Source organism: Tripterygium wilfordii, chromosome 14 (genome assembly GCF_013401445.1).
Source record: "Tripterygium wilfordii isolate XIE 37 chromosome 14, ASM1340144v1, whole genome shotgun sequence".
Lineage (NCBI taxonomy): Eukaryota > Viridiplantae > Streptophyta > Magnoliopsida > Celastrales > Celastraceae > Tripterygium > Tripterygium wilfordii.
Genome location: NC_052245.1, coordinates 12,220,784 through 12,239,916, shown reverse-complemented (window position 1 = coordinate 12,239,916; position 19,133 = coordinate 12,220,784). Strand labels below are relative to the sequence as shown.

General features: G+C 37.8%; 4 protein-coding genes across 5 annotated transcripts; 2 read left to right on the top strand and 2 right to left on the bottom strand.

Annotated features, from left to right (window-relative positions):
* Positions 1-1,066: 1,066 nt before the first annotated feature.
* Positions 1,067-2,471, bottom strand: LOC120015161 (50S ribosomal protein L33-like). Its single transcript, XM_038867392.1, has 2 exons — positions 2,353-2,471; positions 1,067-1,500 (listed from the first exon to the last, which is right to left on the bottom strand). The coding sequence occupies exon 2, from the start codon at positions 1,496-1,498 to the stop codon at positions 1,322-1,324; it is 177 nt and encodes a 58-aa protein (XP_038723320.1). The 5' UTR covers positions 1,499-1,500; positions 2,353-2,471; the 3' UTR covers positions 1,067-1,321.
* Positions 2,472-2,529: 58 nt separating this feature from the next.
* Positions 2,530-5,666, top strand: LOC120015160 (NADH dehydrogenase [ubiquinone] 1 alpha subcomplex subunit 8-B-like). Its single transcript, XM_038867391.1, has 3 exons — positions 2,530-2,626; positions 2,722-2,933; positions 5,325-5,666. Exons 2-3 carry the CDS (start codon positions 2,746-2,748, stop codon positions 5,455-5,457), a joined length of 321 nt encoding a protein of 106 aa, XP_038723319.1. The 5' UTR covers positions 2,530-2,626; positions 2,722-2,745; the 3' UTR covers positions 5,458-5,666.
* A 159-nt stretch (positions 5,667-5,825) lies between these two features.
* LOC120015159 (serine/arginine-rich SC35-like splicing factor SCL28) lies at positions 5,826-9,678 on the bottom strand. 2 transcript variants are annotated; one of them, XM_038867389.1, is made up of 7 exons: positions 9,288-9,678; positions 9,136-9,213; positions 8,538-8,702; positions 8,381-8,445; positions 8,189-8,228; positions 6,716-6,937; positions 5,826-6,033 (listed from the first exon to the last, which is right to left on the bottom strand). In XM_038867389.1, the coding sequence occupies exons 1-7, from the start codon at positions 9,458-9,460 to the stop codon at positions 6,024-6,026; spliced, it is 753 nt and encodes a 250-aa protein (XP_038723317.1). In that variant the 5' UTR covers positions 9,461-9,678; the 3' UTR covers positions 5,826-6,023. The 2 variants fall into 2 exon arrangements, with proteins under 2 accessions (XP_038723317.1, XP_038723318.1); XM_038867390.1 differs by having other exon boundaries at positions 8,381-8,442.
* An 869-nt stretch (positions 9,679-10,547) lies between these two features.
* LOC120014998 (squamosa promoter-binding-like protein 7) lies at positions 10,548-18,149 on the top strand. Its single transcript, XM_038867162.1, has 10 exons — positions 10,548-11,183; positions 11,663-11,829; positions 11,960-12,186; positions 12,304-12,378; positions 12,484-12,591; positions 13,776-13,890; positions 14,499-14,640; positions 15,183-15,345; positions 16,157-16,732; positions 17,472-18,149. Exons 1-10 carry the CDS (start codon positions 10,660-10,662, stop codon positions 17,769-17,771), a joined length of 2,397 nt encoding a protein of 798 aa, XP_038723090.1. The 5' UTR covers positions 10,548-10,659; the 3' UTR covers positions 17,772-18,149.
* The last annotated feature ends 984 nt before the right edge of the window (positions 18,150-19,133 follow it).

Genomic DNA, 19,133 nt, shown 5'->3' with positions numbered 1-19,133 from the left:
ATATATGTAACTGTGAGTAAGCCCAAGGAAACAAACAGCCCAACCTAAACAGGTTTGGGACAAACAGGTCGAAATATGGTTAGAAGTAACGCACACAAATTTTTTTTTTTCTAGAGATCACCACTACCGCACTACAAAAGCCCATATCATGTGGGTGTTTGACAGTGTATTCGCACTGCGTTCAGTTGCGTTGCACCTCACAACATCACAGTTTTTTGTGATACGCCAAACAGTTTTTGCTTTCTAACTCACCTCACAGCACCACAGCTTTTTACCTCATAGCACTCCCAAACGCTTACAATATATGTTGAATTATCCTACGTAATCAAATTAGGTCAATTATTTTATTTTAGATTAATGTACAATGCAAACATTAAGTGATTTTATATTAATATTATTAGTCATCTGATATAACCGTAATTTGGATACGCCAAACGCACCTCACAGCACCGCACCACAGTTTTATAAGTGATGCGCCAAACAGCTTTTTGCGTTTCAACTCACCTCACAGCACCACAGTTTTATAACTCATAACACCTCATAGCAGTTGACAGCTCTCCCAAACAGGTCCTATGTAGCAGAAAAAATAGCAGTAGCACAACACAAACCAAAGAGGGCCGACTCTCCGGGTAGGTAGCCATTTCGCTCGTTTGCTAGGTTAGCAGAACAATGCCATTAAACAGACTAACAGAGGGCCATCCGCTATTCTTTCCTGTATCTGTCAATACGACTAAGTAGCCTAGACTGGGCGGGTCAACAGGAAAAATATAATGACAAACACATTACAAGCATCAAATAGATAGAAACTACTATCATCAGTTTCCCCATGCCCTCTGCTAAGCTTGAGAGTTCACAAGATCTCTATTTCCCAATTGACACACATTTTTAGAATCAAACACAAAACATATTTCAGGGTTACTCAAACATGATTTAGCTTTTCGATCAGTAAGAGAACATTCAAAGCCTAGTTGAAAGGATTTCATGTCAACGATAAGAAACTTACATCAACAGCAAGAAACACAAACACGCTGGATATACAGCTCCATGCACTCACATCACAATATCTTGAAAAGATCAAAAGGAATTTCAGAGCAGAACAGTATTAGATTTCAGAGAACTCAAGGTTTCTTGCAATCTACTAAAGCTCAAGAAGATAGCCTAACCAGAAGGTCATAACCGTACAAGAGTAAAAAAGGAAAAAAGAGAAGATAAAGTTATTCAGCTCCATGCCAATCCAATATATTTATGCTAAATCGAAACTGTGTAGCTGATCCAATCAACTGAACGATAAAAAAAATATGACAATACAGAATGGCCCCAATCACTTCATTTTCGCCTCTGTAAACAGAACATGGCGATTCACACGAGGATCATATTTGCGAAACTCAAGCTTATCCAAAACTCCCTTAGAACTCTTCCTCTTGACATAGAAGAAGCCAGTCCCAGCAGCTGACACAAGTCGGATGAACATGAAAGTCTTCTTCTTCTTGTCACCCATTGCTGATATTTAAGAAATAAAAAACCTAATCAAATAGGCAAAAAGTAGCGCTTCTAACAAAGCAGGTTTAAGCTCCATAACAAATACAAATAAATAGTAAATATTGGTAGTATGTGCACTTGAACAACTTGCATAGTATTGTTTCATTGGGAAGTTAGAAAATTTTCAATATCATGTCAATCAGGAAATAAGTGGCCACCCTGAAAGCCGCAACGGATAACAATGTCTTTCGACCCCTTCACCCACAAGTAACACACTACTACACTAGTTTTTGCCTTCCCCGAGATGAGAGAGGTAAGAGCTACGGCTAGCGAGGAGAAGTTTTCGACAATAACAACGGATCTTGTTGAATATTAAACTATACATCTCACATCTTGCTAAACGGTATAAACCATTATCGTTTACAACCACACTTGGCCCAACAACATTAAATTCTTAAAATTAATCATTGGAAACACTCAGAAGTAAGAACTCCATTTCATGGTTCATGTCTTGTTCTTCAAGATATAACCAATAAACAAAATCATCTGCTAGAACTATGAAGGCTGTAGACAATCAACAGCATATCCAGTTTTCATCATAACTTTTTCTTTCCCATGGTCAAAATTCATCATTTTATCAACGGTTTGATTGATGAAAAGGAAAACTACCTGAACACAAGCTATATTAACAAGGCCACGAGAAAAAAATACACTAATTCAAAACAAAATGATTCCTTTGATTCACAAGAATGCTAGACTGTCATTAAGGAGCAGAAACAGATACAGAAACGACCAGAGTCTCACGAAATTAGAGACTATATACATGTTTCAGTGTGAAGAATGATAAATTAAAGATGAAGAATTCAGACTCACTTGATCAATCTTCTTCGTCGCAGTCGTTTAAGGCTGTAAACCCTAGAGACTGAAATGAGGGCGAGACAAGAAGAAGAGATGAACCCAAACGACGATAGGACATAAATACCCTCGCAAGACCATTGGAAAGGGGAGGGTCATTTTGGTAATCTAGTTGTCTTATAACCACCAGAGGCGCAGATTAGCGTTAGCCAATACCTGCCTCATCTCTCTCCCTCAGTACCCTAAACTCATTTGTGACTCTTTCTCTGTGTTTCTCGATAGCAACGAGCAGGTAAGGAATTTGTACTGGAAATCTCGGGAATCAAAGAAAATATAAGTGATTAGAGGGAATTCGATTTTTCTTCTCATCGCTCATTGGTTGCGCAGGTTCAATCGGAGGTGGAATTGGAGATGTCGAGCGCGGTGGATGCGACGGGGAACCCGATCCCAACATCTTCGGTGTTGATGTCAGCGTCGAAGCACATAGGGGTTAGGTGCATGCCGGAGAATGTGGCTTTCCTCAAGTGCAAGCAGAAGGATCAAAACCCTGAGAAGTGCCTTGACAAAGGCCAGCAAGTTACTCGATGCGTCCTTGGCCTGTAAGTGAATTTCTGCCATCGTCTCACTCGCGCACACACATTACATAATGTGTTTGCGAAGTTGTATGCGTGTAAATTTAGATGCGTGTAAATTTAGAATGATCTGTGGTCGAGCTAAACCGTAAATGGAGAAGATTGGATTCCAGATGACGATAGGCATATGAGACTCTGTGAATTTAAAGGAATGTTGGCATTCAGTGGATAAGTTAGTTTTGATTGTGAATCAATACCTGTGTCCAGGTCATGTTGGAGTGATACTTATTGGCTTCGTAGGGTTTCTGAAATTTATATTTGGGTATTAAATAGCTTTGCTTTGTTGACATGCTTATGCAATCTGTAAACTTTGTTGACTGTTGTCCAATCTTTGTATTAGAATTCTGCAACACTATACTTGATGAGCTTAACATGTTGACTCTATCTTCAGCAGACTCCTGAGTCATGCTAAATTCTCATATGAAGTTCATTACTCACACTGCGGTAGCTACTCCTATCCTTAAGCCAATTGACAAGCAAAAATTAGTCATATGGTAGATGAGATCCAATTGGCAGCTTCCTTTAGGCTTAGCACTTCTCTATAGACTTTCACTGGAATGTGTTAAGACAACTTTTAAACTTCCTATTCCGTTTCTGATTGGAGGTAAAGGAAGAATGAAAAGAAGTTTTTAGGTTTGATATTTTTCTCTAAGCTTGTAAGTTTCAAGGTATGAAAATGGAATAGAATAAAGTTCTTAGATACCTGAAATGGAGATACTGCTCTTTGGTGGAAATTCCCAACTCTGTGTGAAGTAGCCAGCTATGAGGAATTAGTGGAGAGTACTGTATGATTAGGGGTGATAATAGAGTTATCTGGTGCCCTTCATCGAGAAAGGCCTTACAAGACTGGGAGTTGTAGATTTTTATTTCTCTCTAAAGCAGTCATAACTCGTATGAATATATGTCTGCCTATCTTTCCTCAGATTCTATATTTCAGATGGGTTTGAAGAATGTGCAGCTCTTAGGCAGACGATGATTCTCCTATGAAAGTTGTTGCCTTGGTTTTGCCTTACGGCTGTGTGGCATTCACAATGAGAGTGCAATTTAAACTATGCATGTGAAACAAATGTCTGATAAACGGTATTACTGATTGTATGAAGCTACAGCTTGCAAAATTCCTCGTGTCCTAATGCTACTTCCCGTGTACTCTGGAAAAGGGTCTGTTGATGTCAACTGGTTCTTTATGTGCAAATAAGTAGGGAGGATGTTAATCTTCTGTTGAAAGCTACCTATGGGCTAGAGATCATGGCAGACTTGTTTTCCCACTGTAGCATTAGCTCGGTGATGCCTCAGAATGTTAGAAGCTTCCATATGTGCATGGCTGAGGACTGTCCAAGTAGGGAGGAAGTGGCATCTGATTGAAATGCGCTGTGTATTCAGGACCATTTCAAAGGGGTGTTTTGAAATTATAGGAAATTAAGTGAATGCTTTGGCGAAGGATGCTTGTTCTTGCGACAATGAAATGATTAGTAGGAGAAGGATGCTTGATACTTTAATTTTTTGACTTAAGAAGAGCAATTCAAATTATTGGCAGCACTTAGTTGATGTAGTTTTTGGTCCTTCTGCATCATTAGTTGTGTGACTAAGAGAGAGAATTGAGTTGTCAAACATATGCTTTCTTTTCTGCTCTTTTGCCTCTTTTGCGTGTTACTTGAGTACTTGGGTTGTTTGCTTTAAATGTCGAAAATTTATATACCACAGATTTTATTGTTTGGTAGTGATATTTGGTGCTTATGCATATTGATGCCGAAATATCAAAATTTTCAAACTTTGCTTGGCTGTGCTTACTCAAGCCAATCTAAGTAACCGTTCCTCTTAAGTAAAATTATCTGGAGATAAGGGTTATGTTTAGTGGCACTTATGTGGGACTTGATGGCGGTTAGTCTTTCTTCATCCATTGTCTCTCACGGCATGACCTCTCTAAATCAGTCTGCTTAAAGCATGTATTACAATGAAAGAGTTTCCCATGAGCCTTCTGTTCTTTCTAATCGTTTCCCATGAGCCTTTTGTTTATCTAACCATTTCCCATGACTATTTTTCTAAACCATCAATACTAACGTAGTCTGTGACCTTGCATGCTCCATTATCTTACATTTCTTCTTCATTCTTTAAAAGACATTGACGTTATTGCTGAACTACCATGCTTTTCCCTATGGGAGAACGTCTTTTAATGCTAACATTTCTTTCTTTCTTTTGTTTCCCAACACTATGTTTGTTCTGTAATCTCCAGTTATTTGGTCTCCTGTACACCGAATGTATAGGAACCTGCCGAATTGAACTAGCTAGAACTTCATCTCACAACACATGCATGCTAATGCTAGGTTGTTTCTCTTAATCCTGGAATTTTTGGTGGTGCAGGCTGAAAGATCTTCATGAGAAGTGTACTAAGGAGATGGATGCATATGTTGGTTGCATGTATTATCATACGAATGAATTCGACTTGTGTCGCAAAGAGCAGCAAGAGTTTGAGAAAACATGCCCTTTGGAGTGATTGGCGAGCAATACATGTAACTCCATCTCAAGGAATAATAGAGGCCATTTTGCCTAGAGCTTGTATTTCAGTATGAAACGCCGCTGTTTTGTGTGGTTCAGATTTTTGGTATTCTTACCATTAGTTCCTTGTAATCAAGGATGCGTTGTTCCGAACTCTTGAAAATAATCATTGGGTCTACTTCCTGTCGCTGACAGCATGTTTACACACTTGGAATGTCAATGGGATCTTTTTGGCAGCCGTAGTATGATTGCCACATTTGATCAAAACAACTTAATGGAAGGTCAACTGCTGTGCTGCTTCCCAAACATGCGACAGAAACATTTCTTGTGAAATGAAGCATCCTATCAAGAAGTTGCAATCAGATAAATTCCAAATCCAGGCTCATGCAAGTTGGATGAAATTAGCAAGCAAAATGTTTACATCAAACAAAACAGTCTCCGTCGATATTAAACATTCTAAGTTCACAAATTCATGATCAAGTTCAGAGTTAACGACTGGGATGCACATCCAAAAGTCAACCACATAACCAGCGCCAGAGGACAGCAGCGTGTCTTGATAACGCATCAGCGGGGACTGCACAGGAAAAATAACTTTATTAACCATCTCAGTTCAAATTATATCAGCAATTGAAATTCGGCAGGGATAACTCTAGTGTCTCTATAAAATGAATGTGGATCAATCTATCAACTAGCTTGGGACTTGAATTGGATTAACTTGATACCCATTTGGCACACGTATAGGTATCGAGGGGGAAAAAGGCGAATGCAAAAAAAATGACAAGGTGAAACATTAACCCCAATGCACAATGTCATCATAGGAAGCTTTCGATTTTATTACTTACAGATTTAGCTGGTTGCTGAGTCCCACACTACATTTGAGCTTAGAAAAGCAACTAACAAAAATAGAATTTTAATGAACTCTAGGCAGTACAGCAATAAAACTAATGTCAAAGCACCAAATTTTAGGACTTGGAGCATGACTAAAACCACAGATACTTGCAAAAATATCATTCTTCAGATGCAAATTCCACTACCACATTATCCTATGCAGTATTAACCTTCAGCAACTTAAGCACATTTTCATCTCGTGGAAGTTTACTCTAAAGTTTGCAGAATTATTTTGGTAATAGAATTTCTAACTTGTGATCATGTCCAATAAAGGCCCATGCCGTAAGTAAAACAGTGGCACCACTTGAGCAGATGATGTTTGAGACCCCACATTCTCAGCAACGAAAAATAAAAAGACAACTAAGTACCTGTACGATCGCGAACGAGGCCCAGATGGACTACGACTACCACCTCTTGGACTCCCTGACTGATGAGGTGAATAGTTCCTCTCATCATGTGGACTATGGCCATTCTCCCTTGGACTCAGAGACCTCTTTCTTGACCTGTTCTCGTCATCTCGTGGAGAACGTGAACTTGGAATAGTTCTAGACCGCCCTAGAGAGTAATCATCATCTCTTGCCCCATGCCCCCTGTTCCAATGGCAAGAGAGGATAGATACATAAAAGAAATAGTATTGAGAAAGATAAGGAATCAGCTCAAAGGACACTATGTATATGGAAATTGAAGTAACATAGGAACATAATAATCTCCATTTCGTGCAAAGAAACCATCTCATCGTGTGATACACAAATTTGCAAAATTAAAGATGTTTGTCCAATATCGAATTATCCATATATCCCCAAAATAAAAGAGACTTGCACAGACCCTTCATCATTAGATTGATGAAAGAAAATATGTTTTCAGCTCATTCAAAATCTATTAATCAAAGCATTAACTTTACCTGCACCTTTCCATGTTCCTGAACAAAAATATGATACTTGGATCCAAACACTTTGACAGTTAAGCTATATAATGCTGTACTGGTAGATCAGCATCTGACAACTTCAAGCTCTCTTTGTCTCAACTTTCTAAACCCTCAAATTATCTTTTTCTTGGTAAATGCCACCATAATTGTAATAACTTTGAATAGCTTCCTTCTTTGAAGTTGCCAACTATAAGGCTTTATTTTCTTTCTTGACTGGATAGCGTATGCAAAAAAAGATGTCAAACTTCACAACTTTCGTATTAAGAAAATTACGAGAAAGCTCATATGAGAAAGAGAATAAGATACCCTTGTGATTCTAAAAATCTCTCAACCAAGTTTAGCTAGTCAGTTCGTTCATTGTACAAAGCATCACAAGCCAAAAGCCAAGGAGCAGGGAAGCCCATGCAGTTTGTAGATAATAGCTGGTGAAGGTAACATTATGTTACTTATGGAGGGCTTTCAGTGAAAGCATGTACAACGTGCATCTCTGTATTCTTTTCTCGTTAATCTTATTAAGCCATAAGTCTTTAAAGTCTGCCTTATCACGTTTCTATCTGCGTAAACAATACACCAGCAGATATTATTCAAATTCATTGGAAGACACGCCACATTATGTCAGAGAGACACAATCTCCACACATTAAAGTTCAATCAATCATTGAAAAAGGTCACCAAGGTTAAAAAAGCTTTCCATCAAGTTGCATTATGTCATTCCTTTTTGCCTGTACAACTTAATAAAGTAGTTTACACATAGATCGAAATAACATCCCCTTAGAACAAGAAACAAAGATAATGCTGAAATATAATTATCATTGTCACTAGCAATGATCAAATATGAGTGCAACTGTGCAAGTATGTTTCTGTTCAATGAAGCATAATAGAAATAAATAGGGAATTTCAACAGATAAAATCCAAACCTTGAATCACGCCTAGTTGGTGAAAGAGAGCGAGAGTAAGCTGTGATCAAAGAAATATAATTATTTAGCAAATATTAAATATGAAAACTTTATCTAAAGTTGCAAACAGTTCCATCTATATAACGCAAGCCACAAAAAACTTGAATGGCATCTTGTTGAAGAAAAGTAACGCAAGTAACAACATGCACTGACAATGATGACGGCGTCTTGGGGACCTCAGTGGTGTTCTCCTTCTCTGGCTTCCACCTTGCCGACTACTGGTCAAAAAGCAAAAGGACAGTCAACAACTAAGTTCCAACTCAGAGCAAATTAATCAACAGATATTCAAAAAGTGGTGATTATATTATACCTTCCTCGGGAACTCATACGCATTTCCTGGGGATTTTTTCTGTTCTCCTCAGCAAAAACAATTCTAATCTCACGTCCACCAATAACTCTATGGTTCATATGTTCCTTCGCAACTGCTGCATCTTCCCCATAACGATACTTCACAAATCCAAATCCCCGAGGCTCCCTGTGATTTTAAACAAAAATGAAAAAGAATGTGAATTGATACGTTATAGTTAGCAGAAGATGAACATACATATGTAACTACAAACGCATGCCAGTTAGTAAGAGAACCGATTAAGCTTTCAAGAAGGGGAATGTTTAACTTTGCCATAATCCATTTTTAAGCATATTTCAGGGCAAATAAGAAGATTCTCTGATTTAAATGGATCTTTTATTCGCCATAACAGTTTTTTCTTGTTCTTTTTCTTTCTTCATATAGAGAATGACATCAGCATGGTAATTATACAATAAAAAAATTTATGCAAAAAAGAGAGGAAACAATGAAGATAGGAGTGGCAATAAAGATATATAAGTATATAACACAGTGAACCGTGCTATGTACAAAACAGAAGGGAATAAATATAAATTTGCCTCTGCGATACAGCCACGGAACTCACCCAGTGTAGTAATTCTTGGGCAGATATACATCTTTCACTGGACCATATTTCTCAAATGGGATTCTAAGATCTTCCGGCCTGTAGAACGTAATAAAAAATACTCAAATTTCACGCAATAATAAACTCCACGTGTATTGAGCATGAACAAATACCTAGCATCGAGAGGAAGATTGCGGATGAGCAGGCCAGATGGAGCAGGAGAACGGCGGTCTCGGTGTGAGGGGTAGTAATCATCCTCATATCTCTTGCGGCCGCGTGGAGGGGTCCTGCTCCGTCGGCGAGGGCTATAGCTCAGGCTCCGGCTCCGGCTCCTGTACCTTCCCATTGATTTCGAAGCAGAATCACGCTTTGGAATTCTTGTGATGTCTGACAAAACCTAAGAAAGACGGAGAGAGCGAGTGAGAGAGGGAGAAGTATTTCGAAAGTTTTGGAGGGAGACAGCAAGAGCGAGAGCAAGAAAAGAAAGAAGATGGATTTGGGAACGAGTAGCCGCTACCCGGCTAAGACTACTGAATACGTTCTTCGTACAGTTGTCTGTTTGGGACACTGGATTTCGTCGTCCTGTACTGGTTTTATGGGGAGAAACTTAAGCCCCAAACATCCATCGTCTACTCCTACGATTGCCAAATGCTCCCTTAAACAGTATTTTGGCCCAAAGCCCATAATGAAGGTTTTTTTCTCTTTAGGGCCAAGGTCCAAGCCCAGGCCCAAGAGAGAGTTCAATTTGGAAGAGCCCCTATTGTTTCACTTGAGTCTTTCAGTGACTACATTGGATACTTTTTCAAGAGCAACAAAGTCCTGGCCAACCAAATAACCATTATCTCTTGATGTTTTTTAGAATTGTTTTATATTTGTCAGAAAAGGAAAAACAAAAAATACCAAAAAGATTAATCTGACTTGATGTCTATTGAGAACTTAACTTAAGTTTTAAGGGTATGTCTTTTTTGGAGGGACTTTTAAGAAATAAATTTGGAAGTGGTGGCATGTTGGTTATCTTCATTAGGTGTGTAATTACTAGGAGTCGGATGAAAGTAGGGGTGACAAAATTTTGTCCGGTTTGGATGATCGAATTTGTTCGATTTGGATTAAATCAAATTTGAACTAAGTTTTATATATGAAATTCGGATCCAAACATAACATTTTTGTTCGATTTAAAATTAGGTCTGAGATCTGATTTACTTGTTTGGATCATAATCCTGATTAGATTATTCCAAATTTACTTGTCCAGATTTATATCAATCCGGGTTTGATCAATTAAATAGGTCCGAAATTCAATCTGAATTAGTATCCGGAGATGTAAATATTTTTGTCTGAATCGATTGTTTCTTGCCACCCCCTAGATGAAAGGAAACTTTCAGGTCCTAATTAGTAATTTTACAAATTTTCTATTACATTACCTCATTGTCACGGAACGACTTCTGGTCACCACCCAACCGAAACAACACCAACCCCCACCAACCGCAACCGATCCGCCTTCACTTTGTCGTTCCTTCTACGCCACCACTCCGATACCTCTCTATAGGAATGGAACCACCGACGTCTCAATTGCCACAAGGCCTTCGAGACCCCGAGTTGCACCAGATGGAGATAAATCCTTCGGTGGTCGACGACCCCTCGGTTCTCTGGGACTGGAACGATCTGCTTGACTTCAATGTTGACGATCAACTCGCTATCACGTTCGATGCGTTAGAGAACCCGGCCATGCCGCCGCAGATTCCGGTTGAGAACCCGGTCCAAGATCGGGTTAGGAAGCGGGACCCTAGGTTGATATGTCCCAATTTTTTGGCGGGGCGAGTTCCGTGCGCTTGTCCTGAGATTGACGCGATGTTGCAGGAGGAGGAAGAGGAGAAGGGTACGACAGGGAAGAAACGGGCCCGTATGACCCGAACCGAGCCCAATGTGGCCCGGTGTCAGGTCCCCGGGTGCGAGGCGGATATCAGCGAGCTTAAGGGGTATCATCGGAGGCACAGGGTTTGTCTGCGGTGCGCGAATGCGACTTGTGTTTCGCTGGATGGACAGTCCAAAAGATACTGTCAACAGTGTGGCAAGTAAGCTTGTATTCAGTTTTATTTGAGGTTCTCATGTTTCTGTCCGCTCGTTATTTTTCAATGATGAAAGTAGTTCTTTACTGTAACTGGAACTGTCAAGTCGAAGTTAGTCGGATGTTTCAGTAGCGTAAGTGGTTTGTTTGTTGTATTGTATCTGTTCACTGTATCGGTAACTATTAATTGGGTGTTGCACCCGTAGTGCCATTGTTTTAGCAATTTGTTTCAATGGAACTAGGGGTTCTGTGGCACAATGAGCAAGTTCTAAATGGGAATGTATTAGAATAAGTTAAATTACCAAGTATATGATATATTTTTTAGCCATTTTTTTTCCTTTTTTTTGTGTTCCATATGTTGTGAATTATGGAAACTCGAAATTGAAGATTGTATGTCATGAGCAGGAAATTTTGGTTATCATCTGTTTGTAATTCAGGCTACAATTATTCCTAATTCTAATTGAACTGTCATTCTCTGAATCTCAGGTTTCATTTATTATCAGATTTTGACGAAGGCAAAAGAAGTTGTCGAAGAAAATTAGAGCGCCACAACAATAGACGGCGAAGAAAGCCTTGTGAGTCGAGATTTGACAAGCAATTGCACGGGGAAATGCAGACTGATGATGTTGAAGGTGATGGCGAACCAGAAAAAGGTATCTAAATTTGAACCCAGGAAAATAATCATAGATTGTGGCCTTTTGAGTTTTCCTAAGGAAATTGTCTACTTTGAAGGAGCAGTAATGTTACTCTTATGTTCTCGTGTATGTAATTGTTTTAATGCAGATACTTCATGCATGAATAGCCAAGCTACTGAGAAAGAGACATTTTTCGAATCGGAAGATGGACACATGTATTCCCTTCACTCAACCCCTAATCTGGAACATAAGAATAGTGATAGTGGTGTGTCTGCTGTAGTTTCTGGTGAAGCCCAAATGGATGGAGGGAAAGATGATTCCAAGTTCTCACATTCCCCTTCAAATTATGACACTAAGAGTGCTTACTCATCTATGGTGGGTTACGACCAATTTTTCTGCTTATTGGATAGCTTTTCAGTTTTTTGTTTGTGCAACAAGTTATAATTGTGCAAGAAGCTATAATTGACGTGTACTGACTTTTAATGTGTGTAGTGCCCAACAGGTCGGATCTCATTCAAGCTTTATGATTGGAATCCAGCAGAATTCCCTAGAAGGCTACGGCATCAAGTATTTTAAAGAATTATTGTTACAGTTTAGTCTTTCAAAGATAATAAAGCCTTTTATTGTTAGAGATTTTAGAATTGATTGACACATGGCTGGTTGAATTTACAGATATTCCAGTGGCTGGCCAATATGCCTGTTGAGTTGGAAGGATATATTCGTCCTGGTTGTACAATTTTGACAGTGTTTGTAGCAATGCCAAACTATATGTGGGTTAAGGTAATGCTGTTGACAAAAGACGTTGCCATCAATGATTTCTAGCTGAGTACATTCATCAACCTTTCATCTTTATTTGGATTGACACAACCTCGTCTTTGGTGCACTGCTATTTTGTTTATTTTTGTCTCTGCAATATACACAGGCTTGAAACCATCTTTTGATAGGAATTTATTTAGTTGTATCATGTATGCATTGCATCGACTGGCTGGTTCACTTCCTGCAATCAAGGTTAACCAATTGATCTACTTATGATTGATCCAATTCTGAAGTGAATGACATAGCCTAAAGCATTGGAGAAATTGCTGGTATTCAAGGGTGGAACTTGATCCCTTTGGTAATTTACTCCTGTGGACACAGTCACTAGGAAGGCACTAGCTGTTATACGTGTAAAGCTGCTGTAGTATGTGTGTCACACAATATGCTCACCCAGGCTGACATACACAATTGTCTATGTGTAAGCGTTACTAAGGGTTGTCTTTAAGTGATTCCCACAGATTCTCTGTCCTGATATTTTGCTGTTAGTCTTTCATTTTAATTTCCATCGTTTCTTTCAAGTTGAATGAAATCAATAGTTGTCAAAAGAAACGGCTTAGTAGTTGATCAAATCAAAATACGTTGTGCCAATGTAGTTTAAGTGAGGGTTTGATTTGGTGATGGATCAAAAACACATGCACCAAGGGAGCAACATAATTCATATCATCTAGAAACTAAAAACAGGGATAGTATTTGAAGCAGAACCTGAAAAACTGAGTTTCTAGGTTGAGAGACCTATCGAACCCAAAATTCATGTACTTTAGTGCATGACCTAAGTAGCCATTGGCTTTGCATGGCTCTTGCACCATTCAGTGATGCATTAGTCTGAATGATAGGATGTAGAACTGATGAACATATATCTGATATTGAAAAGCAGAACGTGAGAGATAGTCTTGTTGGGTTAATTATGAAACAGAATTACCAAGTACATAGTATACTTTTAGCACTTATCTTGGTTGTTATAAATGGATGGATTCTTTGGTCAAAATGAAGAGCATTCCACCAAAGGATCCATCCAATAAGATCACTGACTGGCAAATAGTTTATTGCCTTCAACAATATAACTACTGTTATTTTTGTTGACTTTATGATTCTTCAATGCTCTTTTGATTCTTAGGAAATTTATGTTGGTTTTTTGTTGCAACAACCAGTTATTTGAAGATCCTATATCATATGTTCGAGACTTCGTTGCACCTGGAATGATGCTGTCTGGGAAAGGCTTTATTATTGTTCATTTAAACAACATGGTTTTTCGTGTTATGAAAGGTAAGCTCAATAGACGATGCTCTACTTATGTATATGCCTTATGCGAGCTTTATTTCGTCGACATGGCTTCTATATTTTGGTGCATACTCTTGATGTATTTTTGTCTCTGATCCTGCTTTGAGAAGGATATACTGTGTGGCTGTTCGTTGAAGAATTATTTTTTTGTTGACAGACACATTAGTAGATTAGTTTCCATACTAATTGATGGGGATTTGTTCATTTACTCGTTTTGGTTGTTTCATTGATATCTTCTTTTTCTAGACACTCTTTGGTTCAACCAGATAGGTTGGGTTTCTTAAACCATATTTATAAGTATATGAAAATAAGGATAAGTTCTTCTGGATTTTAGCAGTATAGAGTTTCGTATAATATTAATCTGTTTAAATACTAACTTGTTTTAGTGCAGCATCTTTAAGAATGGAGATATCCTGAAGTTGTTTCAATAAGTTTCATCATATGCGGTTCTCTTTTACTCGCATGCATTATGTGTTCTTTCTTTTCCAGTTTTGGATTCCTAAGTTTGTTAGACATAGTGTGATCATCATTCAAAAGTGAGGAATAAAGAGAGGATGTAGTTTGAATGAATCTTTTTTGTATCTTTTTGATAGGATTAGATGGAACGTCTGTGATGAAAGTCAATGTAAAGGGGCGTGCTCCAAGGCTTCACCATGTGCATCCAATATGTTTTGAGGCTGGCAAGCCCATAGAGTTTGTAGCTTGTGGAAGTAATTTGTTTGAACCAAAATCTCGGTATGGTGTTCATGCTTTCCTAGAGTATCCAAATTTAGAACTTAGTTGTATCTTTGACTTTTTTGGGATATGTTGAAGTGCTTTATTCGTAGTTATATTTCTTGTACTGAGTAATCTTGGCCTCTTTCTCATCGTTTCCTTAAGTACTTTTTTGATCGCTTTGATGGCTTCGCTTTGGCATTGCATGTTCATCTGAAATTGAAGACTGAAAATGATTTTTTATGCAAGGTGTCTTTCCTTTTTGTTTGATATTGTGAGTGAAAAGGCAGTAAGTAATATGTATATATTTCACCAGACAAAGGTTTTGGGTCTTTGTTGATGTTGGCCACTTCGTATGTCATTGTATCATGCAAGTTCATCTTATTATCTTACTGTGACTACTGTAGATGTTTAATATATGTTTCCTTATTCCCTCTATGTATGTTATCCAATTTCCAAGTTTGAGATATATCACGTAGGCTGATGTTTGATTTGTAATGAAATGTATTCTGCAATAGTATTAATAGTAGGCAATTTGTAATGTAAGATGTTCATGATGACAGATTTCTAGTATCTTTTGCTGGGAATTACCTGCCAAATGATTATTCTGTTGCATCTCCACATGGTCAGAGTGAAGGGGACAAACCATGTCATTTTGGTCACCAGTTGTGCAAGATACATATACGTCTGACTGAACCAAATCACTTTGGTCCTGCTTTTATTGAGGTAATTGGTGTAAATGGAAGTCCTTGTTTTATAAATTGTACTTGAAGTTAAGAACTTAAGATTTGCACCTTTCTTGAACGAATGGGCCGGGAATGTTATGGATGTGAATACAAAACCGAATTGGTGCTTCACTATACTAGGTTTTCATCTCTCACATTTTGCGCTCATTCTTTATTAATTGTTATTTCATGGACTTTTCTCACGCCTTGAAGATTACGCATTGATGCTACTTACCTATCTTGCAAATATGTGCCTGACTCCTTTATTTTTTTAATCAACCCCATATTGGTGAGAGCAAATTAGTGTTTCTTGCAGGTAGTCGTTACATTTCTCCACAAATTTTCTTTTCACTCCCAGATAATCATTTAGACAGCAATTATTTCTAGGTCATTGCAGATGTTTCTATATTCTGAATAAATATGTTTTGAGGTTTTTGGGTGGTTATTGTTGGTTTGTATTTATTTTAAGGCTTATTTGATATTTTCTTCTTGAATTGTTGGCAGCAATATTATCATGATTGATTTTTTACTTTTATATATTTGTGAGCTTTTTAATGTGGTACAACTGACCATACTGTTTTTGCCCACTCATTGAATGCTGTTCTGTCAAATTATTTCCATGCATCCTGTGCGTATGCCTTCTAGTTATATTATACATTTATACCCTTGATTGTGTGCCACGGTTTCAGTACTGTTCTATCCCTAGGCAATTGCTGCTGTGAGCTAGCCTGCTTTTTGCTTCTAGAATATGTAATTATGGACTTAGATGATGTGGAGGAAAGGATTTTGATTGCTGATTAATGTTTCTCTAGGTCGAAAATGAGTCTGGGTTGTCGAACTTTATTCCTCTACTTATCGGGGACAAAGAAACTTGTCTTGAATTGAAGACCATCGAGCAAAGATTTGATGAATCGTTCTTTTCAGAACGGTCTCACTGTTCTTCTGGTGTTTCGGTATGGGACAATTGCGAGGTTTCTGCTGAAAGACAAAACACGTTTTCTGAAATTGTTTTAGATATAGCGTGGTTACTGAAAGAGCCTGCATCAGAATATCTTCAACAGAGCACTACCTCACAGATTCAGAGGCTTAATCGTTTATTGGACTTCCTTATATGCAATGAATCAACCATAATTTTGGCTAAAGTTTTACAAAATTTAAAGATAGCTGTGAATGACAGGAAGATTAGCGGCTCCTTTAATGGCACTATTGGTGCTGATATGATGCTATTACAGAAGCATATGGACTATGCGAGTGATCTTCTTTGTCAAAATATTTGCGGAAGTGATGGTTTAGTTTTGCGATCAGAACAAGCTGTGACAAAGCTGGATTGTATTTCAGGAAGCTGTTTGCAAAGTGATTCGGTCTCCATTGTTCCAACCACCAACCAGGTGACTGCATTCAGTGTGTTGAAGTTTTTATTTTTATTTTTATGAAGCATATCAAGGCTTTATTGATGTTACATCTGCTTAACTCAGCCCCTAACTCCTGCTGCAGCTAGTGGTATCATCAGAATTGCATTTGCTTAAATTACCTTTACTACTTAATCAATAAGATCATTAATTTAAAGGATACTAATAACAGCCGTCATCTTCTTTTAAAGCAATTTTCTGGTTATTGTGGATCTATTGTCCTCATATGAAAGTTTTAAAAAGTGATAGCTAGTGCAAATCATCTTCTTTTAAAGCAATTTTCTGGTTATTGTGGATCTATTGTCCTCATATGAAAGTTTTAAAAAGTGATAGCTAGTGTTTTGCATGGAGTGAACTGGGATACATGTCGATGTTTGAACTGAGTCCTTCACCTCATTCATATTGATACTGTATTGTTCTTATGTAACACATTTTGGAGGGTAGAGAATAATTTTATATTGTTGCCTTTTCTTAATTACATGGAGAGTTTCCTCTGATCTGTCCTTGTCTAGGAGATCTGTACTTTCTCATGTAGCTTCTTTCAGATATTTGTCTGAACTTCCCGATAGAATTGCCATGTGCGTGCCTTTAAATGTTGATCACTTTTTTATATGATTTCAAGATATCTGCAAAATTGAGAGATCCACTTGCAGTTTGATCCATGAGCTTTTATTTAATCCTCTAATTATTGATCTGATTTTTATTTGTTTATTTGCAGGATTTAGAGGTACAATCAACTTGTAATTTGGGAGTGACAACGAAATCATCTTCTACCAATAAGAATGAAGAAGCTTTACCATTTCTTACGCGTGATGTTATGAGCATGAAGCTTAAAAAGAAATGGCTGAGCAGATCATACAGCGGTGTTTTCCGAAGCCCAGTTTTAGGATCCCGTTCTGCTATTTTTATAATTGCTACTGCTGCTGTTTGTTGTGGGTTATGTGCAGTCATCTTTCACCCAGAAAAGGTTAGCAGGTTTGCGGTATCTATACGCAGATGTTTGTTTGAGAACATATAGATACCTTATCAAACTTTTGCTCTGTACAAATCTGTTTATCAGAGCAAATACAGAGTTCCTAATTTTTGGCACATGTCATGAATGCAGCTCATTGAGTTGGGGGGGACTTGTTTTCTGACTTCCAAGCATTCGTTGTCCACCTTGCATTAGGCTGCCTTTGTAAATTAGAGTTTCAGTATAGGAATAACTGTATTTTAGAAAGATCGGGAAGATGTCTGTTTCTAAATTGAAATGAAAATTCTTTGTAGGCAAGCTTTTGCATAATCTTCGCTGGTGCTGCTGTTCCCTTTCCTGAAATTCTATACAATCTTTCTTATGTCCTCTGGTTCTGTTGTCATGTATTGATGAAATAATTGAAGATTCTTGTGGTGCCATTACTGGAATGGTTTTGTACTCTCCTGTGTATTTCTGCTAATGTTTATCTATACAATTTCTGCATTTGGCTTATGGAAGAAACTCTAATCTGGACCAGTTTCAACCCAATATTATAGTTTGGGGAAATGTATAGGTAACTAATTTTAGGCTATGCTTTGCAGAGAGTTTTAATTTAATTTTGGAATTCTCCAAATTCAGCCTAAACTCTCTTGTGGAGCATAGCCCCTTTGCGTTGGTTCTGACTCAGCCTCCTCATCATAAATTTTATCAAATTGTCGTAATCAACTTGGTATATTTCTTCACATCTAGTATTATTATTATTATTATTATTATTATCATCTGTGTTTCAATCTCGTGATAATGTTGGTAATTATTGTTGGTGACTCATGTACATGTACTAGTTATTTTTCTTAATTTATTAGCTTAAATTAGGAGTGGAAAAAAAAAATCGGTCCCGGGTCGGTTTTGGTCAAACAACATAACGTGTTTACGAAATATTTACATATCTGGACCTTAATCCGGATTGGATTTCGAACGTACTTAATTGACCAAATATGGAATGGTTTAAATCCAAACAAGTAAATCGGACAATGATCAAATCCGGGTTAGGGTCCAGACAAGTAAATAGAATAAGATTTTTGACTCAGAGCACATCAATTTTCCACTTAACAACATGGTAAGTGGAGCCAAAACCCAACGTACACAGTCATAAACGTGTTGCTCTCAATGAGAATTGAATTCATGAACTTTCGAATCTATACAGTTTGACCTCACGACTAATTGTCTCATGCTTAAAACTAATAGTTTCCTTAAAATGCAAATATCAAGAAAAAGAAAAAGAAAAAGAAAAAAAAAAGAAATCTGGTGTAGTGTATGTATAATAAATCATATAGCTGTATTGTATATAACTATATATACATTATGACAATTTGGGAAGACCAGACCAGACCAGACCAGCAAATCAATGTCTAATAAGGACATGATTAG

Coding starts and splice junctions, on each gene's coding strand:
- LOC120015161 (XM_038867392.1), bottom strand. CDS start 1,498: ATGGGTGACAAGAAGAAGAAGACTTTCATGTTCATCCGACTTGTGTCA.
- LOC120015160 (XM_038867391.1), top strand. CDS start 2,746: ATGTCGAGCGCGGTGGATGCGACGGGGAACCCGATCCCAACATCTTCG. Junction 2,934..5,324: donor ACTCGATGCGTCCTTGGCCT/GTAAGTGAATTT, acceptor TTGGTGGTGCAG/GCTGAAAGATCTTCATGAGA.
- LOC120015159 (XM_038867389.1), bottom strand. CDS start 9,460: ATGGGAAGGTACAGGAGCCGGAGCCGGAGCCTGAGCTATAGCCCTCGC. Junction 8,703..9,135: donor CCCAAGAATTACTACACTGG/GTGAGTTCCGTG, acceptor TTAAAATCACAG/GGAGCCTCGGGGATTTGGAT. Junction 8,229..8,380: donor CCCAAGACGCCGTCATCATT/GTCAGTGCATGT, acceptor CTTTGATCACAG/CTTACTCTCGCTCTCTTTCA.
- LOC120014998 (XM_038867162.1), top strand. CDS start 10,660: ATGGAACCACCGACGTCTCAATTGCCACAAGGCCTTCGAGACCCCGAG. Junction 11,184..11,662: donor TACTGTCAACAGTGTGGCAA/GTAAGCTTGTAT, acceptor TCTGAATCTCAG/GTTTCATTTATTATCAGATT. Junction 12,592..13,775: donor CAAACTATATGTGGGTTAAG/GTAATGCTGTTG, acceptor TGCAACAACCAG/TTATTTGAAGATCCTATATC.